At 35.8% G+C, this 27,118-nt stretch overlaps 1 protein-coding gene across 4 annotated transcripts in view; it reads right to left on the bottom strand.

Annotated features, from left to right (window-relative positions):
• The window catches only part of Dock4 (dedicator of cytokinesis 4), a 437,803-nt gene that overhangs the window by 207,579 nt on the left and 203,106 nt on the right, over positions 1 to 27,118 (bottom strand). For all 4 annotated transcript variants that reach the window (XM_078040061.1, XM_078040058.1, XM_078040060.1 and 1 more), the window contains exons 7-10: positions 26,445 to 26,529; positions 19,785 to 19,936; positions 736 to 817; positions 109 to 169 (exon numbers count right to left, since the gene is read on the bottom strand). In XM_078040061.1, the coding sequence (XP_077896187.1) occupies positions 109 to 169; positions 736 to 817; positions 19,785 to 19,936; positions 26,445 to 26,529 (380 nt within the window). The remainder of the gene's footprint in view (positions 1 to 108; positions 170 to 735; positions 818 to 19,784; positions 19,937 to 26,444; positions 26,530 to 27,118) is intronic.

The following is a 27,118-nucleotide window of genomic DNA, read 5'->3' as shown; positions in this document are numbered from 1 at the left end:
CACATTTCATTCCAGAGAGCAAAACAAACACACAAACTCACAAACACACAAGCACATGGAGACCTCTCAGCTATTTGCCTGTAAAACAGTGACAAGTGCAGTACCTACCAATTCGGATGATGTGCACGGTGATATAGATGTCCTTTCTTAGCTCGCTGCTACCCAAATCCTACCAAAAAATAAAGTTGGGTTATTTTAGAATTCATAATCTGCACCAGCACTTAAAGATTATAGTGCATTATTTTCACAAGAGCAGAAAGACAAAGATCAACATAAATATTCTTATTGGAATGTTTAGAGCAGAAGCACATGATTCAAATTCTGACATGATTCAAATTCTGTTCTAAAAATATCACTACAATCAACTTTGAGTCAACTGCTGTTAAGAGATGTTTAAAAGGAAAGACCATTGTTCATTCAGGCTCTCTCTCACATTTATGAAGCACATATTAAACACCAGGTGCCATGCTCAGCCCTATTGCTACTGAACTTTGGCAATCATATCAGAGCACCAAAACACACCAACAGAAAAATTAAAGGAGTCAATAATACCCTAAAGGAAGTACAGTAATTGTGAATGACAGTATTCACAATTTTGGCCATTAATGCAATGTATGTGTCACTTACAAAGTTTAAATCAATTCACTATGTTCTTTCACAATCTTTTATTTCTCCTAAATAATCTGAAGCACAGCTGGAAGAAGATACCTCGTTAACAAAAGAAGATTCACTTACCACAAAGAGAGAGCAATGTCGTTCTGGTTTATCTGGGGCTTTGGGAAGCCCATTTCTATTCAGTCTCAAGAAAAATCTCTCACTATAAGGGAAATAAAGGAATGCTTTGAAAATTATTTAATATTTATTCCTTTTCCAATTGCTATGCATTCTAAGAGTTAAGCTCAACATTTGTTAAGTTATTCATGTAATGTCAAAATTACCTATATAAATTCGGAGAGTACTGAAGACAATAAATATTTCCTTCACTTCTTATAAAATGGCAAAGTAGTAATTGCAAAAGAAAACATAAACAGGCAAAACAACTTTTAAAGCTGTAAGATAGGTTTCCCTATCAATGATACCATTGTTAGTATTCCAAAAAGTAGAAATAAATGCACAAAACCAAAAAATATAGCCTCATACTTCATGTGTTAGTACCTATCAAGATCATCTTCATGTTTTACATCATATTACTTCACTAAAATTAAGGGCAAGTAGCTTTATATTTTATGTTCTTCTAAGTCTATATAACTCAAAACACAAACAGAACTCCCCAAAAATGAAACTTGAATTTTATTTGATCTTTAAACCAAAAGATCTCAAACTTCATTGAACATGCATTTGAAAATACAGTGCCACCCAGATTTAATGCAAATACAAACATTGTTGTTGATCAGCTACTAATTCTAGACAATGATCACTTGTAGACACCATTTAGATTCAAGATCATGTATGACACTATTTATTTATGTTCAAAAAAAATAAAATGATTATCAACCCAAGGAAAATTAACCTACCAGCTACCATGAGCTTCAAATTCTAACTGAATTTCAATATCCTGGTGCCTATGATAGAATCAAAATGCTGGCTGCCTCAGGCAGAGAACACAAAGCCAATACCCATGGAATGTGTAATTATCACATGGTGGTGCAACCTTGGGCAGGCAGCTTCTGCCTAGGGAGCAAGCAGGGAAATGGAGTGCTGGACATCAATTAAAGGTCCAGAACCTACCAAGTCTCTGTTATTCATCACTAGATCCTTGGTTTAAACAAAGGATGTGCCATCCAAATTCACAGAAGGAGAAAAAAAATGATAACCATAAACGGATCTCTAAGGAAGCATATAGATTTGAATTTATGGCCACTATGGAAAACTTATTGTCTTTTGTGATCTAAATTCACAGAGATAATATTTAACAGATCCAACTGCCTGGCTAACCTCATCTTTTTCTTATATTATGCCTATTTCTGACCTCTCATATAAAAAAGGGCAACCAATACACACTTCTATGGGGCCATTTCCATTTCTATTACCTAAGCTTTTTTTCCACAGAGCAGGTAGCTGATAAGGCATAAATGGAGAGAATACAAATTACCATGAGGAGCTTCAACTAAAGTCAAAGTTCCTATATAATATTATTTTGAAATGGACCCTGGGAATGACAGATACAATTGAGGGTGTGGAGTTGAATTAGTCTTATCCAACTGTCATTTACTATAATTTAAAAAAAAAGACTTCATCCTCTCTTCACAGTAGAAGAAAATTCAGTATTATTTCAAATTTAATATAAGATAAAAGAAAATATGCAAAAATGTATCTTAAGATAAAGAAATTGTATTTCCAACAGTCTAAAGTCATATTATTAGGTAATACTTCTGAGAATTCACCATTTGACAGGCACTCTGCTAAGGACTTCACATGAATTAACTCCTTCTATATTTACCTCATTCTTAGGAAGCAGATACTATTATGATAACCATTTTAAAGAAAGGAAAACTAAGATAATAAATAGCTTTGCCCAAGATCACAGAGCTGGTGTGTGACTGAGTAGAGATTCTATTTCATGTGTAAAGTGAAAACCCTCACACTTCATCTGAATATCATTGGTAAATTATATCTCTGCTCTACACAACCATTGAGCCGATATTTCCAGAATACTGAGATAAAAGCATTGTCATTTATCTACCTGGGATACCCACATGATTTAGTCAAGCTTGGTCTTAAAAGTTCAGGAAATTTCCCCCTGACCTGGACTAAATAGAAAGAAAGAAGTATCAATACTGACTGAGTAGGCTTCAAAGCAGTCTTTGGTAGGTTTTTTTTCTTAATGTTTTTTTTGTTGTTGTTGAAAGACTCTATTTTAATCATTTATTTATATGTGGTGCTGAGAATCGAACCCAGTACCTCACACATGTGAGGCAAGCTCTCTACCACTGAGCCACAAGTCCAGCCCAGTAGGTATTTTTGATTTTGAGACAGGGACTCACTAAGTTGCTTAGGGCCTTAGTAAGTTGCTGAGGTTGGCCTTGAACTTGTGATCTCCTATCTCAGCCACCAAAGCATGTAGCAGCACACTTGACTTTGGTAGGTTTTTTTTTTTTTTTCAATGAAAAAATGACTTGATAAATAAATTATTCTACTAAACAAAGGTGAAACTCCAAAAAGAGTTTAAGAATTTGATTTTACTTTTAGTCAAAACTACTAAGGTTTAAAGCTGGCATTTGTATTTTCTAATTATAAAACACAAGCAATGTGAACATTTCCCCCTCTTCTGTATCATGAACAGTATGTCCTAACTTTACTTTTTTTTTTTGAATTGTGTTTCTGCATGATACATTTAAACACTTATTCCCATTGAAACACTGGCAACAAATACCACATTACCTTCTGATAGGTCAATCCAAATGATGAATGCCAAGATTAATATATAAAAATCTATCAGGCATTTTAGACATTAAGTTTCAACTAAATATAAAATTTAAAACTAAGTGTAAAATATACACATATTCCATATACATGAGCTTTATCGATATTCTGGTAAAAATGTTTTCTTATGTATTCTATTTCAGAAAGAGATCCTTTTTGCTCTATAACAATTTTAATTTCACTTGTCTAGATAGAATCCTAATTATGAAAGTATTCTACTATATCATATCTTATTTCATAAAGAATATCAATATATACTAAGCTAATGACGTATGCCTTAGCTTAAACATGACTTCAGAGGGAGATAAAAAATAGATTGAAGATGAGTGCAGTGGAGGTAGTTATGTGCAAATTGTTTAAAAACAGTCTTATTTAAAAAGAATATCTCTGTGGTCAATTAATTTTTTAAAATTTATTTGGTGACATGATGCTGCTATACAAACTCACTTTCTTTCATCTTTATTGATATAGCAGGTAATCAATCAGCAAATGATTTTGGAGAGTGGGGAAAAGCCTACAGTTAGGCATTTTAGAATCTCTGGGTTATAATCACCTTCCATCATTCATATATTTGAGAAATACCAGGATGTCTACCTTCAAGGCCACGATAAAAATTGAACAAAGTTAATGATATTTCATTCAGACACATCTTCTAAAATTCTCTCAACTATGTCACATGAAGTTTTGTGGCTACACACAAATGTACTTTCGATGCTCTATCTTAAGTCTGCTTATTAAGTTGTTTGTTTTAAAAAAAAATTAACAAATCTACTTTTCCTAAACTTAAAAAGTGTCCTATTATAAGATAAATATACCTGAATTACATTGTTCATGCTTCTTTCCTAACTTTAAGAGATTTGAGTGTTTCTTTCCTAGTCATTGACCATCTTCAGTTTCTACCCAATGATTTGGTATTCCTTGATAAGACTAAACAAATATACAATTTTAGGGAAAAAACATAACATTGTCAAAATAACTGAAAAGCTTTAACTCTCCCAAATGTTCCTTCTCTTTTTCATAATATCATTTTCTTTACTGTTAAGGAAATCTCCAAAATTTCCCCCAAAGTCATTTCAACCAATGCTATCCCACCACCAGATGTGAGATTCACCACATCAGTTTCATGGCACTTCTAAATTCTAGATCATGCCATTCAATCCTGTCCCAATGTAGATTTTATATCTTCATTATATTAAACATATAATAATAAATAAATCTACAGTGACTAAGGTTTTCTAATGACTCCCTCTTCTTAAAGATTAAGGAAATTGAATACTTGTAGAAAACCTGAGAAAAGAGAATTGATATTATCAGTACAGAAAAGATCATTATTGGCCTCATATACTGCCTCATGTTCTTCTAGAGTAAATTTCACTACAGGAAGCAATTTAGTGTCCACCTGTGTTTCATTATACATCATGATACTATAAATCAACAATAAATAATTCTTTCTCTGGAAATAAAGACTAACAAATCATAATTATTATTTATAACCTACCTTCTTCTGACAAGGATTTGAGAAAACCAAGATAATGTAATAAGAACAGAAATAAGTGTCCCCAACATAGCTCCTAGAGAAAAATAATAAAAGCAAATATGTACCTTCTGGTGCCAGACCCTGTAACTTTGGCTTTATGTGGATCTTCTCATTTAATTCTCACAACTACCCTAATGGGGTAGAACCTATCATGCTGCTTGCCTGACAAATGAGAAAGCTGGGTTTGAGATAACAGGTAAGTTGGCCAAAGTTGTATGGCCAGGCAAGGATGGAGGCAGGATACTAATATCCAGAGTCCAGCTCGAGTGTCTTGGCTCTGAACAACATGCAATCCTGTCTTTGAAAGAACAGCACTTCAGAAACAGAAAAAGAGCAATACTAATTATGCCACATAAAATATTCTCCATAAAAATTAAAAAGTAATTACAAATGCATGAAGCCAAAAGAAAAAAAAAATAAGCCACAACATGTGTGTGTTTATGAAGTTTATGCCTGCACAGCCAAACCACTGAAATTCTGATGTCCTGAAAAAGACCTCTAATAATGAAGAGTGTGTTTCAAATAGCACAATTTGGTAGAAATGGTTTTAGCCACGTTACATGTACTATAGGAAGCAGGGTGAGGATCTGAGGACTCCAATGGCTTCTCCTCTGTTTCTCAGCACATCTCAACCCCTCAGAAGCAGGCACCCTTCTGTTGCAAAAGCTTTACCTAGGGTCCTAAAGGACCCCAGGCCAGACAGATCTGGGAAGGTTCTTGTAACCTTCTGCATAATAACATCAAGTGGCTCCCCGATGGGGTGTCCTACTATAATCTGTTGCCTTCAGAAGGTAATGCAATTAAAAGATACTAGTGGCCAATATCAGAGATTTTGATATTTCAATCGAAATGTATTTATATATTCTAAAGATTTTTAAATTTTATATTTCATATGAAAATTTTTGTATCTCTCTGCATGGATTCATGTTTATTTCTACAACTCACCTAAGAAGCAAAACTATTTAGTGATTTTAATGTATGTAAAAGTTACACAACATGTACTTTATCCAAAATATACGACTAGGTAATAACGTGGGTTGAACCCTGTGGTATGAAAGATATGAAGCTACAAAAATGACAAAGACAGTTTCTCAAATAATTTTTAAAAGTTAAATCATTGGAGGGGCTGGGGCTGTAGCTCAGTGGTAGAGCGCCCGCCTTGCAAGTGTGAGGCACTGGATTCAATCCTCAGCACCATATAAAAATAAATAAAGATATTATGTCCAACTACAACTAAAAAAATATTTTTTTTAAAAAAAATTAAATCATTGGAATAGATTTATGATCTCCAAAAGCAATTAAAAAGGGAGAAAACATTAAAATGGTCAATTGGAGAGAAAACCTAACTGTCATGATATTTTTTACTCATACAAATCAATTTTGCAACAAAATATCCATGTAGTAACTTTGAAAAAACAAAGCCAATATCTTAAATTAATTATGCTGTATGTGAGAATAACAACCAATACCTCTTCTATACCGAGAAAGTGAGAGAGAAGACACACTAGAAACCAAGGAGGAAACAATGAGAGCAATAAGATGGACAATAAGATGGGAAGAGGTAAGAAGACGGCTGGACAGTGTGAATTCTAGAGTTTATCTAGAAGGCAACAGAGTATGCATGAACTCAATGGCTTCTATTTCCTGGCTCTCCTACATTTTCTCAAATGCTTTCTGATTGACTAACAGAGCAAGATGCTCCCAACAATCTGTTGTAAGAGACCAAAATATGCTACCCCAAAATATGTCTCCCTGGCATAAGGATTGTTGAGCAATTAAGAAGAAGCAGATTTGGGAAATCTCTCTGCTCTCCCTCTATTTGCCTAGAAGGAGGAGACAGATGTATGCAATATCCAGCCTCCCACTTCTACCAGGAGGAACCATGTTCACCAATGAAGACAATTTTAGACCCTTACGGGCCTGGAGATGGCACAATGGGTATCTTCATTAACAACTTTTGCTAACTATTCTTTGCATTTATTTGCCTTCTGACAAGCTGCTGCTCTTAGAAACTTTATCTTTTCTTTTTAAATTTGTTCTAATGAGTTATACATGACAGCAGAATGTACTTTGGTTAATTGTATACAAATGGAACACAACTTTTCATTTCTCTGGTTGTACATGATGTAGAGTCACACCATTCCTGCAGTCATATATGTACCTAAGGTAAGAGACTTTATCTTTTCCTTTCTTTATCAGTATACTGTTCTTTATTGAAGATGCTATGTTAGCTGAAATTCACAGCCACCTATTTCAGAATTACTCATTCCCTGGGTGTCTTCCATGTATACACAAAATGCACATGCCAATAAACTCTGTTTTTCTTTTGTGAATCTTTCTTTTTTGTTACAGGGGTTAATTCCAACTAAGAAGATATATAGGTTCTAAAAAAATAATTACCTTTCCTCCCTAACAGTGTGAAGAGAGCTGTAATTGTGTTCTTTCCTAGCACAAATGACAAAAGACAACTTGAAATAGAAAAATCTAAGCTACACTATGAACTGTTGAAGTAACTTCCCCAGAAACTGATGCTACTTAGATCAGGCAGGACACCATGAGAAGTGGGTGGAGGGTGGGCTGGCAGCCCTGGGTGGCCACATGGGCTTTAGTGCTCACTATGGATGAAGGATAAAAGGATGTTATATGCAAAGAGAATGATCAGTAGCAAACTGGACTGGTGTCCTTATCCAAGGACTCCTAACCCAGTTATCAGAACATTCTCCTGAGAAGCTGTACAAAGCTGAGGCACTACCAGGTGATCCTGATTTATCAGGTCCAGGTACATTAAAGGACCCTGTTCAAGCTTAAAAACTAAGGTCCTAACCAGTCAGAATCGTTGATTTTCTTTTAAGACAGTCATATATATCAGAAAACAGGCAACAAAACCCAGCTACCTTAGGGTCAAAGACTTTTCCTCCGTCTTTCTCCCAATCACATGAACAACATAAATGACAGAGTTTTTCCTTGGCAATAAATGAAAGCAACATCTCAAGCAAGTCTTTCTAGAGGCTATTAATATGCTTTCTAATTTTAAAACTAAAGCAACATTAGGGCCATGAGCTCTTTGACTAAAGGGAAATGGAAAGAGGAAGACCCCGAATGCCAATGTTTCCATAGTCGTTTATTTAAGGAGGAAAGAGATGTGCTTTCTGTTTTAAAGATTAACATCCAAGCCCAGCTTCACTTTACAAATGCATGAGTCTGGAAGAACTAAGCATGTAATAATGGGATAGCTTTGCTGGAACAGCAAAGGACTTGACTTCTGCTGAGTGACACAAGAGGAGATAAATGTCTAAGCTACAGTCAAGTTCATTGCCAATTTTCAATATCAAGTCCTTTTCTTTCTTACTACTCAGGGTGATTATTAACCACTTTTTGCTATTTTTCATTTCAGATGATAAAGACATTCAAAGAATTTTGTGTTTAGGAAGGTAAGAGTCAATGATAAAAGGCATGCAAAACTCCATAAAATTATAAATAAATGATTTTCACATCTGCTGCTTCTCATTACAAACAATTTCCAGACTTATTGATTGAAACATTAAAGAAATAATCTTGATTAGATGTTGATTTAGGAAAGGCAACAATGAATCTAAATTCAAAAGACATGGGACCCTAGAAATCTCAAAGTTCACTTTGAGTAAAATCCTTAGAAAGAAGAATATGTTATAACTAAATGACTTAGGAAAATATTTGCTTGCATTTCTCTCCAGAAAAGTTTAACTGGAAAACAAGTTTCTCAGAGAAGGAACCAGAAGTAGGGGTGATAGTATCTAGGTCAACAGAAACAGAGACTGTGAAATAAGAAGGGGTAGGCAAAAAGTCTCATATTTATTCTTCTGGGAATTTACATAATTTGATCACTGTAAACATTGTATCTCTGACACTTTATGAGGAAGGAATCACTCTGATCTATATTCAGCAATTATTCTGACTTTTCTAACAATGACTCTTTGTTAGGAAAGCATGTGTAATAAAGAATGTTGAAAGTAAAGTAAACCCAAGCTCTTCATAATTTCTTTGGGTTGAAGTATGGAATTTTTTTTAAGGCAAAGAAGCCTTCATGAAAACAGAATAGGTAATAAAAATCCATGCAATTCAAGTCCTACAAAACAATAAGTGTAATAAATCTTCAATGCATTTATTATCTCAAAAGGATGTTCTTTTTTTAATAAAAATAAGTCAGAATCAAATTTCCCTTTCAGCAGCTTACCTGTAAGATTCTTCATATTCACTACAATTTTTTAAAATGAAACTAAATCATCATTAAATGGCATTTATTAATTAGATGCCACATGTCATAGGCTTTTTGAAAGTCAGAAGCTTTCTTAATCAGAAAGCTACAAAGCCTCTGTATTGATAGACAAATGTTAATATGCATAAGAACAGGTACACTAATATCTGCTGAGGTCTGCAATTTACATAAGTTTAAAAAGGAACATTATACTGAACTTAACCTACCCACTGAAAAGGTTAATCATTGTTTTAGACATTGGAATTACTTTTATAAAATAAAATTTGTATGTTGGATACTTTAGAAAACAAAGTTATAGAAATTCTGGCCTTAAAAATGTTTCTCAACATTTGAACATAAGTAGAATATAAGATTTGTGAGGCAGGACTAACTTTTCTCATTTTATTAAATGATGAGCACCCCAAATGAGTGGCCTGGAAGAGGAGAGAAACAATTATTTGCTAAATAAATGAATGAATGAACTGACCTCAATAATTCCACAGGAATACTGTGAATTTATGTTTAACTGGAGAAGAAGGAAGAAGGAGAAGGAGAAGGAGAAGGAGAAGAAGAAGAAGAAGAAGGAGCTGTAGCCTCTGTTCAACTTGTAGTCCAAAATTTCTAAATGGAAATGAGATGGAAAAGATGCTATGCATTTATCTGACAATTTTTATGTACTTTTTAGCATGACAGTGTTTGTAAATGATGGTTCCCTAGAGACAGGTCTGAGAGCAGAGTTCTGATTAACATAGTGTAACATGAAACAACTCTATAATGTTTCTGATGCACTCAACACCTTGAATTCTCTCGCTTATTAAGAAGCACATCCCCCCTGGAGTGGAAGGATGATAGCGAAGATTAAGACGCTAATGGCATCAACTCTTAATGCTTCCCCTCAACAGCAACTCAAGACTTGAAAGCTTCCTTTAACTGCATCAACCCCATGTGTCAGCCACTCTGCAAGGTACTGAGAACACAAAGATGATGAGAAGATACAGCCGCATCATTAATAATTTCTTTGTTGATGTTGAATCATCCTGCAACATAAATGGCACGGAATACCAAAGAAGTCCTTGCCAGGTGGTTTCTTTGAGTAATGACAGTTTATCCCTCAGGGAACTTGGGAAAACTTAATATACTGAATTCCCTCTAAGCAATAATCACAGGGTAGAGGAAGAAACAGAATCCTAGCAAAAAGAACACTAATCAGGCCATATTTTAAATGCCCTTCCAGTAACCTTCTAAAATACTTCCATGTTAAGGTAAAAAAGGAAAAAGTCACCCAAATAATTGCTTAGAACTCAAGAGAAAGAGAAGGCCAGTTTGTATGGCTTTTTGGTTTTCTGCAATTTTGAATTTCTAGCCACTTGTTATAATAATGTGATTCACAATTTCAAAAATAATTGGAATTGTATGGCTCTTAAAATGTAACATAAAAAAATAAGCGAGTTCTACCCTGAGTGTTCTCAGTACGAATAAAAGTGTTTCTTGGCTATTTTGTTTTCATTTAGATTCACCTCCTGGCTGATTTCTTTAAAATCTCTCCCATTAAGGACATCACTAAGTCTCTAAAGCAATTATTTGTTTGTTTGTTTTCATGGGACACAGAAGTGTGACCAAAGGGGGAGTAAAGAACAAATATGATTAACTCTGAAGTGACAACAATCCCAATTTTCATGCACCTGCCAAAACAATCAAATGATGGAGAAGAGGGAGGGTGGGGAGCAGCAGTGCCTTTCAACAAGAGGCCCAAGGGAAGGGCACCACGGGTTGCTGACAGGCAGACACCCCCAGTGAGATCTGTGCCAGCATGTCTAGACACAGCAGGAAACACTCTGGGCAGTATGGGTGGCTGATACTGCCACGATTCACGGAGGTCTCTGAATGCCTTCTCAATCTATTTTTGCTCTTGGGGCTGTGCTCCTTGCATGTCTAGCCAGTTGAACTTTTCCCCTACATTGTTGCTTTGCTTTGGACAGCTTACAATTTTAGTTTTATAAAATGAAACTAGAAAAAGGGAACCATGCATACAATTTTTCAATGTTCAAAATAATATATGTTCCTAATTTATATAAAAATATAGATGCCAAACTTGTATGATCATGCCATGGTGAGCTGTAAATGATGTATGAACCAAGAAACACAAGTGCAGTGCACAGAGAATTCAAAAATATTATCTGCTCTCTTGACTGTCTTATGTACTAACATGTAAACACAAAAATATTAGCCTTTTTTTTTTTTTTTCCTACTCTCGGCCAAATAACTAGTTTCCTTAACAGCTCCCTTCTGTATGCTCTTGAAAAATTTCCCCAGGAACTGAGTCTTTTCAAAAGTACAGTTCTTTCATTTTCTTTTAAAAATGAAAAGGCTCTTAGATCTTGTCAGCCCCCAAAGAGAACTACTAGAAGCTACAAATGTAATTTCTTAGATTCTCTTCAACATATCACGGGATTCCCAGTTTTCTCATTCTTTTGGACACGTGGTGTTTCAATCCTCAGCCCTACCTCCTGCTTCTGATCCGCACTGCCTGAACACTCCTAGCAAAGCTAACTTGGAAGCCAGGTTCCCTACAGATTTCAGAGATCTCTTAATGGTGCTCACTCAATGCACCCGGGGATTCTGTTACTCATCACAAACTCACTATCACATTCTTTCTTCCTTTTTTTTTTTTTTTTTTTTACATTGGAGTATTATTTTTTAACATTTTATTTATTTATTTTGAATTGACAAAAATTGTAGCTGGGCATGGTGGTATACTCCTACTCTGGAGGAGGATTACAAATTTGAGGCTAGCCTCAGCAATTTAGCAAGATCTCAAAATTTAAAAATAAAATAATATAAAAAGGTCTGGGAATGTAGCTCAGCGGGAAAGAACCCCTGGGTTTAATTCCTAATACAAAAGAACAAATTGTATGTATTTATATTATACAACATGATATTTTAAAATATGTACATATTATGGAATGCCTAAATCAAGCTAATTAACATATGCATTACCTCAAATACTTTCCCACCCCATGGTGAGGACACTTAAAACCTACACTCTCAGCAGTTTTCAAGAATGCATTGCTATTAATTATAGTCACCTTATTATACAATAGATCTCTTGAACTTATTTCTCCTATCTAACAAATTCTATGTCCTTTAACCAACATCTCCCCAAGCCCCCACCAAGTCTATGGTAATAACTATTCTACTCTCTCTATTTTATAGTTTGACTCTTTTATACTCCACATATAAGTCAGATAATTTGATATTTTTCTTTCTGTGTTTGTCTTATTCACTGATACTGTCCTTTAGGTTCATCCATATTGGGCCAAAGACATGATTTCCTGCTTAAGGCTGAACAAGCACTCCACTGTATTTGTATATATCACCTTTTCTTTATTCACTTATTGGTTGACCCTTAGGTAATTTTCACCTCTTGGTTATTTTGATAGTGTTGCAATGAACACGCCAGAGCAGATGTCTCTTTGACTGATTTCTTTTCCTTTGAGTCCACACCCGGTAGTGGGAGTGCTGGATCCCTATCACACCCTTGCCCTCAGTCTGCCTACCTTCCTCCTGCAAGTCACTTCCAGTCCTTTGCTGTCGGATGGCAGCCAATCTTGTTTAGAATTTTACCCACAAAAGAGTAAGGCAACAAACACAAAATACCTCTATTCCATCTCAGCATTTTATGCCTATTTCACTGACCCACCTCCCACATTAATCAAAGAAGCATCCTTCATCTTTTTTAAAGTAGATTCCTGGCACTTGCTCTGAGAGTCACCTTTGGATCTCCAGCTGGGCCTTGCACTGTGAACACAGGACAGTTACTCCTACGCACTCATGTAATGAGTGAATAAACAAATGAATGGGAAGAGGTAACAACATTCTTCTAACTGGAATTTTCTCACCTTTGGAGGATGAACTTATACTGATTTAGAGCTCTGATTTTGCTCTCATCTGTAAGTTAAAGTTTATGCTTTAAAGGCAATACTGACCTTCCTATACCAGTAAGAAAGAGGCACTTTACCATGGAGCTACATCTCCAGCCTATTTTGTTTGTTTTTGTTTTCATTTTCTATTTTGAGACAGGGTCTTGCTAAGTTGTTTAGGTGGACTTTGAACTTGCAGTCCTTTTGCCTCAGCCTCCTGAGTTACTGGGATTACAGGTGTGCGCCTCTGCGCCTAGGTAGAAAAACACTCCTTTTAAGTTCTGTCAAATATGTTATCAAAGGTAATCATTGTGGGTTCACTTGGATGCAGGTATGTTTTCTAGACAGAATGGTATTGGGATCATCTATGGGACTAGACTACATCAATAAAGTAGTCTTCCACCTAATATTCCATTTTACTAGTTTACTAGGAGGGCTCTCTAAATTTTACACTACTGTAATATCTTACATAAAAAATCAACAATTCCTTGAAGACATGATTTCTTTAAGAATTCAAGGGCAACCATCACATATTTCTAGTTATGTTAAAGTATACCTCCTGTTCTGGTTTTTTAAAATCTTCATCATTATAGCTAAGATTTACTAACTAATTACCAGGTGTGCAAGCATCACACTCAGAGTTTAGTACTAAAGTAATTCTAGGGGGAATGTACTACTATTATCCTCACTTAGCAGATGAGTTAACAGCCACAATATACATGAGTTAACTTGCCCAAGATGATATAGTTACTAAATGGCACAGCCAGGATTTCAACCCAGGTGATATAATCAGAGGGTGGCCACGTACATACTATAAAATGGTTTCAAGATGCAGGAAGATAAGCATCTTCCAGGAGAGAAATTCACACATGAATCCATATAAAAAATCTGTATTCTCACCAATTGTATCACTATTTATCTTTTCTTTAAATAATAGAATTGTTATGATATACTGAATAAAATGTAATTGTAGGCATATAAATTTATATAGAAATGTATTTCCAGGAAAATGAGAATTTAACTGAATAATGATACAAAATATACCTAACTACAGGAAAGTATGTTAATAAGGTATCAACAGAAAGTTAACTTCGTCTATAATTAATTACAAGGATAAGGCTTTTTCCAGAGGTACTATCTTGCTGCTAATTTCTCAAATAAAAGCCCATGCCAGCAGCTCACATGCATGAGTAGCCCTATAGTAAGGTGAATGCCAATTGGTGGCACTCAGGTCCTATTAAATATGGTCTCAGATGAGAAGGAAATAAAATAATGAATTAGTTACCAAGATAAATGTACAATTTTAATTAATGAAGCCTTAGAATACATCAATAAATAAAGTAATGAATGTTCTAGGGGAGTTAGTCAACCACTGAACTATGTCATTTTCACCGGCCCATATAATTTACAGTCAGTTGTCTATTAACTGCCATGTCAAAGAAAGATAAGCATTAATATACAGATCTATAGCTCCATAATCTATGGACAGCATAAACACTATGGCAATTTCTATTGCCATGCATTCTAAGAGCCAATTTTAAATACAACCTAAAGGAGATACTGTAAAATATAATACCAAGTTGTTCACTTTCTCTGTATAATGAAAAAATGTATGTTCCCAGTCCAATAGCTCAGTTAAGACACAGCACACCTTTCCCTTTCTTCCTTTCTCTGGTCCATGGATAATCCTCCCATCTGCAAATTCAAGTCTGTTTCCTGAAGCCCCTCTCCTAAGGAACCTTGACCATCCGTGATTTCACCTCTTCCGGAATGTGACCTCTTCCTCATCACTGGATTCTTTCTGTCAATTCTTAAAGAGTTCAAGTTCAACTACTCTAGTTTCTTAAAAGACAAAACAACAAACTCTCCACAAATCTCTTACTATACAATGGTGAGTAAAAATTGGCTAAGCAAAAAACAAATTACAATTTTATAATTTGTAGCATATTCTAAATATTATAGATAATGAGATGAGTGAAGAGATTAAGAATACTTATTCCTGCACAGACTTCCCTGTTAAAATATCAGCTCCACCACATGCCAACTGTAGGACTTTTAGCAAGGTATTAATCTTTGTGCCTCAGTCTTCCCAGCTATAAAATTTGATATATTTGTAGTACCTGCCTACCTTATAAGGTATTTTACACCAACTAAAAAATTAATATTTTTAAAAGAGCTTAGAACAGTGCCTGGCACATAAGAAACATTATACAAAGGCTATAGAATGTCTAAAATAAAATTACAGAGAACTGGTTCCCTGCCTTTCCTGGCTATACCTTTGCAGACTGGTAAAATCAAATTTTGACCAGATAAATATTCACTAGAAACATTTCACTCATGTGAAACTTCATTCTGGAAAACTAATTTTTTTTAACTAACAATTAACTTTTATAGAAAGAACTTGAGCCCTGATTGTACAAAGCTCAAATAAACAGATTTTTTTTTTTTTTATTGGTGCTGGGGTTTGAACCCCGGGCTTTATACATGCAAGGCAAGCACTCTACCAACTGAGATATATCCTCAGCCCCAGAAGTGAGTTATTTTTAATGATCATCGAATAGCTGGCCCACTCTGGCCCATGGCTAATCTCTGTCTCCAGACTCTAGTCTATTTCCTAAAGCCCCTATCTTATGGGACCTTCATCCTTGGCCTTCTGAGCTGGTGATGCTACACAAACAGCTGGGGGAAGGAAAGTGGAAAAGAGGTCTGCAGCAGGCATGCGCCAGCAGGATGCTGTGAGACTATACCTGACTTTACTCATACTTCATACAAGAGGTATCCATACCATGCAGCAGCGGCCTAACAATCTAGGCCAACTTCAGGCAGAGCCAGTAACTGTTTGAAGATAAAATTAGCACCAATTTTCCAACTATGGCCTGGCTTTGATGATGATTTAAGGGTTGTTGTTTATTTAATTTTATCTATCTATCTATCTATCTATTCTATTTTCCTGGTACCTGAGGAGATATTATATGCTTCACAATTTTGTGGTTTTTACACATTGCTCCTTTTGTATATTTGACACTTGAAAGAATGGAATCTAAGATTTTGATCACAGTCGGGTAGCAAGAGCTGATGCTACTTTTCTTTCTTGTTTGTTTGTTTATTATCTGTGGTATTGAGAATCCAACCTAGGGCCTTAAGCATGCCAGACAAGTACTATATGGCCGAGCTACACCTCCAGCCCTACTTTGCTTTTCTTGAAATATTTTGAGGACTCAATTTTAAGAACCAATTTCTAGAGCATGGACTATTCCTAAGGGCTTATATTGATTCCAGTATTGCCATTATCATTAGTTTATAATAATTTCTTATTAAGACTATGACTCTCATTCTGGTCAATAAAATCCTGTCCAACTATGGAAAATTTCAGACAAACACTAAAGCATTTAAGGAATAATTCTGAAGAGGCCTACAATGTACAGGTTAAGATGACAGGGCTCTGGGACCAGACTACAAGATTTGTGGCTCTGTTTTACCTCTTGCCACTTACAGAACATTAGGCACATTACCTAATCACTCTGTGCATTAGTTGCCTCACCTTTAAAACTGATGCTTATAACAGTATATTTAGAGCACTTAAAACAAAGTTGGACAGATGGCTGTTTGCTTCTTAAAGGAGGGAGGTTTAAAAAACCAAAGTCTTAACTAGTTGTCTGCCTCATAAGAGAAATAAACATCCTCCTTTCCTTCTCCCTCCTTTACAGGTCTTGCAAATGTTGGCCCCTCCATCTGTACTTAGATGAGGTAACTTCCTGTGATTAATGGTCAGGGCAATGCCATAAAGATCTCACTTAGATTGCATTTTATTTTTGTAAACTGAAACAATAATGACGCTATATAACAACAGAAGCATTCACTTAACTATACCATTTTTTTTTTTGTCCACTGTTTTCATTGTTTGGAATTAGATTCTGAACTATCAGAAAACAAGAAATCAAATGACTCCCATTTCTTCAACAAATAAAATACAAGGAACTTATGAGGGAGCGGAAGAGGGAAGCAATAGGGAAAATGTGACTTATAAGATTTAATCAACCAGTTGCAATGTATGGATCTGATTTGGTTCTTGATTTGAATAATTTGTGAACAATATTTATGAGTCAACAGGGGAAATATAAATACTGACAGGAATCAGATATTTGATGATATCAAGATAATATTGAGTTTTTAGGTGGCAATTTCTTTCAGAGTTCCCTTTTTTAGAGATATACCCTGAAATACTTATATATAAAAATAGTAAGAGGGTTAGGAATTTGCCTCAGAATCATCTGGGGGCAAAGAGGAGGCTTGGTCAGGGATATAATTAAGAATAGCCCTGAGCTGATAACTGTTGAAGCTGGTGGTGGGTATATCAGCGTGCCTCATACTGTCCTACCTTTTTAATGTATAATTCTAAAATAAAAAGTTGAAAAGAGAAAGACATGATTTAAAAATACCCACATAAGAAGAAATCTAACAGTACCCTAAAATCACATCTTACATGTATAACACTTTCTTCTGAGATGATGCAGACATTTTATATTCATTATCTCTGTGAGGCACACTGAAGGAAGCAAGGATCCTTATCAGTTCTAGGATGGAGGGAAAGGTAGGGGTGCATAAAGAGGTCAGGACTATGGAGGTGCCATCAACTCCAGGGACAGGAATCAAGCCCTGTCTTGAGAATGTGCACCCTGTACCTCTTCACAAGGGGACTGTGCCCTGGTGTGGTTGGCAGTTGGAATCAAACTTACTCCTGACAAGATTTGGAACTCAGCCTGAGAGATAACAATCAGTGACTGTCAGAGGCCTTAGAAATGTGGATAAGCTAAATTGGAGATGGTTTCCAATACAGAGTAAGCTTATGTTTTGATTCTGATTCATTCTTTTGCCAAACACTTGTACAGTGATTGTGAGTTTAAGAGGTGAGAGCCACAGGTGAACCAACTCCGTGAGCAGAGGCAAAGAGGACTTCAGGCTTCATTTCTCCTGGGGTCTTCAAAGGTCAGGTGGGATATTAGAGACAGGGGAAGAGAGGAAGGAGGTAGGGGAGCACCAAAGACCAAGCACATTACAGACCAGGAAAAGGGGCCCACTCCTGGTCTGAACTTGGGGACCACAAAGACAATATTTTGGGAGTTATTTTCACCAAGTAAAAAGGAGAGCTCTGGAAATCAATGAATATATAGAATGTTTTAGAAAACTTGAAAATGTCTATAACCAGACAAAACTCAGGAATAAGTTAATAGTAACCCTAAATTAATATAATCTGACATCAATGCAATTAGAACATTAGTGGCAAAAGAGAATTTATGTTTCTCAAAGACTTCAGCTTCAAGGAATGAATGAGCAAGAGTGCCATCGTTGTTCCTTTTAAGTTTGTACAGTTTGTTAAAAATATTAAAGAAACCATATTATATGCAAACAATGTTACAAAGATTTTGTCAAACTCTACTCATAAACCATATATACTTCAGCAGAGATGATTTATCTCCAAATAATCTGTCACATGTTTTTTAAAAAGTGCTGAATTATAACTTGGATCAGTCTTTCAAACCCTTAACTTCCCTTTTTAATGTGCTGATTTGTGAAGGGAGAAAGGTCTTCTAACACTCTGATTCATTTCCTCCAGCAGTGTATAAGGTAGATTTTTAGGTGGTATTGCCATTGTTATTTCCACACCTCATAAATTCTGTCCTTACCGAACCAAAACATCACCTTCTAAATTCTACGGACACTATCCATTGTCATGAAATAAAATGTACACTTACCAGTAAAAAATGACTAACAGAAATTAATTCACCAAAGATTTTATGACTATAAATGTATTTTAAAAACCCTGATATATACTTCCTAGAAAAAGAAACCAATTTTATGAGAAAAGAAATATTCCACAATTATTTTATGTTTATGAAACAATGTGCAGGGCTCAGAATTCTTTAAAATTACCAGTACTATTTTCATAAGTAATTTTTAAAGCATGGTACAATGAAGATAACTCTGTGTGATTTGAGAGACTTAATTTTAATTCTTGATTTAAATGTAAAAATTTTAACTTAAAAGATGGTATGCTATATGCTTCACTATGATTTTTTTTTCGAAAAATTAAAAATTTGCATTGTTGATGTACTTCAGTGGTTGAACATTTGTCTAGTATGCACAAAGCCTTGGGTTCAATCTCTAACACCGAAAAAAAAAAAAAGTTAAAATTAACATTTTCCAAAGGAGCACTACAACAGGTAAGACTCAGATAACTGAGAAAAAAGTATGAAAACTCATCATCATTTCATAATTCTGAAACTTTACTGAAAAGATTTATGAGTATTTAACTATCTCTTGATATCAACTGATCCAAACAGGATAAGAATAATATAATTGTTTACAGAAAACTGAAAGAAAAAAATGTGCTGACCTTGATAAGCAAACCAATTTCAGACTGTAAAGAAACTTCCTTCCTTGTATTTCCAATGCAAAACAAACAAAACAAATAACAGACTTGAAACCTAGGCCATGCTTCCATTTGATGTCAATTATTACAATTCTATAGCCTGTATAGAGTTCTACAGATGAGAAAATTGAGACTGACAGAGTAAAAGTGTACAAAAGTCACAGAACTTAAAATGTGCCAATCACAAATTTCTACCATCCTAACATTATCTCCATAGATAGTATCTCCATATGTAGTTACCTGATTGGTCGATTCTCTTTACTGTCAAAGAGGGAGAAGATGACCTCCAGCTCCTCTCCCAGGTTGGAACACATAAGGCTCTTCATCTGGACAAAGAGATGGTGACTGCTGGCCTGCACTGGGGTGTCCTTCTTCCGATGTCGATGTTCCATCTGAATGACAACACCCCACCACCCCAGCAAAAAACATGATTAGAATGGACCAAAGAAAATAGTGGCACTCAACAAATTAATTAATTATAGCATGGTAATGATGTATCAGGCTAAATTTTCTTTTTTTTTTTTTTTAATTTTAGGATTCGGTTCTAATTTAAATTTCAAATTTCTGCCAATTTCTAAAATGAGAAACTATGAAGTTTATATTGTAGCTCATGAAGGCAATTTTGCTTTAAGACTTAAAATTATCAATGTTAAAATCACATCAACTCATAGAGGAGATTCAGAAGGAAGTTCAACGGATTCTGCAGCTCCCCTATCAACTCCCAGGGTGAGAATAAACTATCATTCATCTTTTAAAAAACAGATTATATTATATTTCACTAACCATTGCACACTGATGGTAGCTGAGCAACGTAGCTATGACTTCTCATTTCTCAAAACTAAAAGTCCTTCTATAAATTACACTAAATTGCAAAACTGTAGTTTTGTGAGACAGTGTATGCAATGATATTCTATCACTAAAGCAAGAACATGTTTCTAACTTGCTGAGAACCTACAGGGAAACAGATTTAGGAAAGCCAGCAAGGTATCTAAAGGAAAGAAATGTTATCTTTGTCACAGCTGGAGGCAGGACCAGAACTGAGAGCTCTGGGATTAAGGGAAGAGAGGATCCAAGGGTAAGAAGAACATGGGAAGATCACTCATTCAACATATATCCGTTAAGTCTCTGATATGTGCCAAGCAATGGGAATGCAATGGTGAGTAAAAAAAGAAACGATCTATGCCTTCATAGAGATATCCACTGGGGGAAACAGACATCAGCACAACTGTGTACCCCCACCCTCTGTAAAACTGAAATTGAATGAGTGAAGGACAAGGCCTGTATTACCAGGGAAGGTGGGGAGGTGGGGTGACCTTAGTCTGAGCAGTCAAAGAAGGCTTTCTGGAAAAGTGACACTGAGGCTGAGAGCTAAAGATGGAGTAGAAATAATAAACTCTCTAGGACAGGACTCCACATGCTGCTTATAACAAGGAACCCAGTTGCTTCTCCTCTTGATATTTTGGAGGCTGATACTTCAGTACTTTTATAAAATACAGTAAAAGTACCATGGCAATGTCAAAATGGTGAAAAAAAATTCTAATTATTTGCTTGCCAGTCTTATGCTTGGCCCAATTTTCAATAGTTCAGAGTCCAGCTGGCTCTTGAACGGCACTTTGAGTGACAATGATTTAGGAGAAAACCATAGGAAAAACACATGGAGGGGCATGTGTAGTAACAGAACAGGTGCTAAAAAAGTGGAGGTTTATCACTTTCATATCACAGACTACTAATGAAGTCATCTCTTCTGAATCGCTTGACAATGAAAAAAAAAAGCCTCAGAGATATTTAACTCCATGGTAACTAAGCCACAGCCTTTGTTGGAGGTTAAAGAATATAACCCCATTTTTACCTTAGCCATCTTTTTAAAGCTTCTAAGTAGAGTTCAGTAATTAATGAACAACACACCAATTTTCAAGCCAAAATGCCATCTTTATAATTTCCACCTGTAAATCACATAGTGGCATAAATTACCAGATTTTTTTTTCATGTTCCGAACTTTTATTTTCAACCACTTGAAAAGCAAAGGTTAAAATAAAAATGGGATCAACTAAATGCACCTGTAATCACTTTCCACTCAACAGATACACTGGGCACCTCTTGGTAACAATGCAGAGCAAAGAGTAAATACTTTTTTTTAAGTGGGCCTCAGCATTGTGGTATGTGTTGACCATAATTATTAGAAAAAAAAGCTATTTGGAAAAGAGTATTCTAACTTTAGAGGGGAAAAAACATAATTCTGTCTTGTTTTCTATGAATTTTCTCTACTTTGTACTTTTAAAATTCTTTTTTACTATGGCAAAAGAAGCATCATATATTCATAAAACTACATCTCTTTAACTCACAAAGACTGTTTTCCCTAAAATTGCTAACTGATTTGCTAAGTTACTTAAAAAGCTCAACGTACATAGACTTCAAAGGGAAACATAGCACAGGCTGCTCTGATTAAATGTCTACGATATGGCAGAGCTAGAGAACCAGATGTAAAAAACTTGCAAGAAAAGCACTGACCTCAAGGAGGTGTCTGCTTTTGACTACAAAAAGCACAGTTTCTAGCATCCATCACAACCTTCACTAAGAACCAATGGGAAAATAAGCTCCCTTACTCATGCAAGGAATCCAATATATCTAGATCAGTGGTTCTCAACCTTGGCTGCACTTTAGAGTCACCAAGAGAGTTATTAAAAAGTACTTATACCGAGGTCCTATCCCAGAACAATTAAATTAGAATTTCTGGGGGATGGGGGTCCAGAGAGTGGTAGTTTTAAAAGCTCCCCAGGTGACTCTAATGGGCAATGAGGGTTGAGAATCACTGATCAGGATCATATGAAAAGAGATGCAAATCAGAGCAGACTGACAAATGTCACATCCTCTGAACAAGGACTGCCTTGGTTTTGCATATATGCTAGTCTGATTCCACCCTTTGTACATGTGGCACAACCCTCCAGTCTGCCACACCCTGGCATTGAAAGCTCTCCTCTCTCTCCCTTCAACCTTCAACCTGGAACTCCCTTCTAGGACTAGGATGAATTTGGGCTTAAGTAGGTTATGATTACCTGCTTATCTCTTGATAATTCACTACTTTGAGGAAGTGCTAAAAATATCTTTGTGAAAATATTACTGCAATAACAAAATTTACAAGGCATATTCACATTTCAAAAGTAGTTACAAAAAATAGCAGTGATAATATAAAGAGTAGTAATTGTGTAGCTATAACACACAAAAAATCCATCTTGAAATAATTTATGGTTAAAATGTATGTGCCAGTTACTTTACATGTGATTACAGTTTATCTAGACCTCGGATTAAGAGAAAAATATATTCATCCCAAAGATTTACAAACTGACTGAACTTTTTAATCTTCATATAATACATTAATCATTAGATGAATTGTCCATATCAGGATTTCTTAACCTCAGTGCTAATAACAATTTTGGCTAAATATCTCTTTATTTCCATATTTTTATTGGTGCATTATAGTTGTACATAATGATGGAACTGTTGTTACATATTTGAATATACACACAACAATATAATTTAGGCAATAGCATTCCCCATGATTTCTGATTACCCTCCCCTACTCCTTGCCCCCTTTCCTCTATTCTACTGATCTCCCTTCAATTTTCATGAGACCCCCTAGCCCCCCCTTCTTTTTTCTCTTCCTTTCTAGCTTCCATGAGTGAAAACACACAATTCTTAACCTTATGAGTTTAGTTTGGCTGAATATGTATTGTGGGGGCTATCCTAGGTTTTGTGGAATGTTTCATGATTTTTTCCTGGACTCTGGCCTCTCTCCACCTCCACTTCTGTGTGATAACCCCCAAATGCCTTCAGACAATGTCAAGTGTACTGGGAGGTGGGGTGTAAATCTCCCTCTGAGAACCATAATTTTCCATTTGTAAAGCTCTGGTCTAACCCACTAAGGATTAAGCAAAAAGATAACATGATCCTATAAAACCATAAAAGGTTCCTATGAAGATACTCTGCGGGCCAAAAAAACAGACAATCAGCTAATTAGCTTCTCTATTTATAGCAGGATTGAGATCTGGCCTTTGGCACTAGACAAGACTTTCTGAGTGGACATATGTTAACACTGTGAGGCTTAGCACTTTTACTGCTTAGATGAGCACAATTAGGTGAGAAAGATCTGCTAACAGGCTAGCAAAAACCTAAAGCAAGACAATTTTTCCTCCTGATGCAATATGAATTTAGTGACATGAAAAAAAAACTGTTTTATAAATATGACCCTAAAGAAAACATCTTCTGTTGAACATTTTACCTCCATGTCGTGGTACTTGGTCCAAGTGACAACAAGCAACAGCAACAGCAAGGACTGTGCCTCCCAGTTCTCCTTGGTGAGTCAACAGACACTTTCATATTGTGAAGAAAAAAGACCAGGACTGCAGAGACTGATTATTGCTAAGTCAATGTACACCTTAAAGAAGACAGCATGTTCTCCTAAAGTTTATAATCACTGGGTTTTTCTCAGGCTATAGGTCTTTGCTTTAGAAATAGTAAAATGCAATGCTACATTTTTTAAGAAACAGTAAAATGTTATGGAGGAGAAATTAAGGTTTCAAGTGAAATTATGTTTTATTCTCCTCATCTGTACAACAAAGACTTTGGGCTAGAATCTATATACTAAAATATCCCCTCTTTTCTTTCTCACCAATGGCAGATATGACTAATCAATCAAAGCCTAGATGAGATCCCAGAATTTTATCACCACTACACTCCAGGCAGCCACCACCAGTAAACTGCAATGTTAAGAGAGGTGAAATCAATTTGTCACCCATGTATAAGGTTAAGTAAAAAGAACTGAGGCAAAATTGCATATACAGAAAATAAAACTAGGGGGAGAAAGTGTTTGTGTCAGACATTATTGTTGCTTGTCAAGTATCTGACATCCTCAGCTAAAGCTGGGGGTGGGATTATGCTCTGCCAGTGAGATGTAAAGGTCAGTGCTGAATGGAACTTTCAGGAAGGCTCATGAACATAAATGAATCAATGGAGAGGAAACTTTGTCCTCTGAATGCCTGGAGTTCAGATGTAATGGCTATGACTCTTGCAGCTCTACTGTGCTTTGAAGAGTCCTTGGGAAGCCACCTATGGTATGACATCTACTGAATCTCTTTTTATATCATGAAGCTGCAAACCAATTCAGAATTTCCTGTTTATAGATTTGCACATTTTGAGAATTAAATTTCTATTGTGTCTAAGCTTCTATTATTTACTTCATTCCAAAGAGCCAACTCTAATCTAATATTGAGTACAGATTATATCACTTATTCTTACCATGCTGCCTCCCTAATGAAGATGAGATAAAAGAATAAAAACCAATTACCTATAGAGGTAATTTTGCAAATATAAGGAAAGCCATTTTACATGTTTTTTTAATTCAGTAATGAACAAGAAAAGAATTATTTTCCCACTTAATACATGAAGAAACTGAGGCCCAGAGACAAAATAACAAGTCCAAGACCAGAGAGCTCATAAAGACTGCAAATCTAGATATTTGAAGCCACAATCCATAGTCTGTTCATCATATCATAATGATCTCCAAAACAATGACTGAGTGTTTATTAAATACAAACCACTGGACAAAATTAACTTGAGCATAAGACCAGGGACAGAAGACACTATGTACAACCTAAAGCAACTTAAAATTGAAAGAAAGATTATTTTTAAAAGTGAGAAAATACACAGCGCAATGGTTTAACAAACTAACTAATCAGATGTCACATCAGAAGATGTGACTGACAAGTGAAATACAGAAATTATATTTGCTATATAGGCTAAGAAGTAGTGATAACTTTAATTTGAGTTAAACTACCACTATCTTCGTGCCCCCATGCACCATACATTCTGCTCAGCACAGATGCTGTAAAGGCCTATAGCATGCAACAGTGCTCACAAGAAGTTCACCACACAGTAAAGGGATCCTCTATAAAACCAGAATGTATTCCAACAACAAGCCAAAGAATAGATAATCTAAACATATGGGTGATGAAGAAAAACACTTAAACGGATAAAACTATGTCTGACTTCACAAGTCAGATTCAAACTCTGATGGACTTATGATTTTTCCCACATTTTTCATATATTGATAACCATCCAGTTTTAGACGATCCCACTATTTTCAGAAAAAGACTGTAAGCTTGAAAAGCTACCTCCAAAGAAGCAGGATCTTCCTAAATAGGAAGGATAGGCACTCCTCCTAGAAATATTATGGTAATGATATTACAGTAAAAGGTAATTGCCCACAAAAGCTCTTCCCAACCACCTCCTACTCTGATTCGGGGTTTTAAAGAGAGCTTAATTAATATCAATAAATTAGGTAAATTCTATACAAGTATTTACGAATATAAGGCTAAATTCAAGGCTGATTAGATCAGATTTGGAAAACCTAGGTTTTGGCACCTAGGCTTTCGGTCTGGGGATGGGTTTAAAATCAGCAAGTGAAGACCAAGGAGGACACGCTTTCTGTTATCAATGTGTATCACAACAACAGGGACAGGAAGGCAGGTTAATATACTGATGGACAATGAATGGTTGGATACCATTAGTTGGGACACTGGAAACACAACAGGTATGAATGTGTGACTTGTAACCATTTCACTACAGTAGGCAAAAAGTATAAAGATTTGCAAAAGGATGTAAAACCTTGCATTTACTTTCTAGTGCTTGGGAGTTGGGGGCTCAGTGGAGAACATCATATCACTCTGAGAAAGGGAAAATGTCTTAGTACTATCCTCAGGGCAGGGTCACCTCAGCCCTCCATTCTTTTATTCTCTTCAAATTAAACCTGAACATCCTGTTCTTACAAAATCAAGTAGGTTTAAAAAGAGCCGTGGAAACCACAAAATCAGCAGTGTGGTGTGAGTCAACATTTCTTATACCTACCAATCGGTAGAGCTCAGTAATACTGATGTCCTCTGGATCCACCATTGCATACTCTTTCCGAGGCACCAGGTCTAGTCCTAGTTGTCTAGAAAAAAAAAATTGCAAAACGTTTGGAGAAAAGTCACTTCTATGCAATGTATTTAATTACTTTTACTACATCACCTTAAAATTTAGATGTATCACCTACTATCCTTTTCTCACTCATAGCTGTACCCTGTATGACTTATTACTACAACTGGGGTAGACAAGTTGCAAGGCTGGAAACTGAGCTTAACCTGAGAAGAAGTGGATAACAAAGACAGGCAAATCAAGGAGGCAAGGGTTGGCATTTAGTGGAATGTTCCTGCCACTCAGGGCTTTCAGCACCTATAAACTATCACCAGAAAAGCCCTTCTATACTGGAGTAGGGTGGAAACTAGAGCTAGGAATAATTTGGTTCTGGAAATTGAATTTGAGGAGAGGGAAAGTTGGTGTTTAGGATTTGGCGTAGTACCAAGTATAGAGTTAACACATTTCTAAGGCGAGTCAGGTCACTGGTGCCTGGAATTAATTCAGAGCAAGTTCTGGAGTAAGACATTTTGAAGAAACTCAGTAAATGCAGGAAACAGAAATTGAGGCAGCACTGTTCTAGGCCTAGAGTGGTGGAATGGTTTGTTTAAACTTCAGAGTCAGGT

This window comes from Ictidomys tridecemlineatus, chromosome 2, assembly GCF_052094955.1.
Source record: "Ictidomys tridecemlineatus isolate mIctTri1 chromosome 2, mIctTri1.hap1, whole genome shotgun sequence".
Taxonomy (NCBI): domain Eukaryota; kingdom Metazoa; phylum Chordata; class Mammalia; order Rodentia; family Sciuridae; genus Ictidomys; species Ictidomys tridecemlineatus.
The sequence above is the reverse complement of the archived record's forward strand: the minus strand, read 5'-3'. Positions and strand labels throughout refer to the sequence as shown.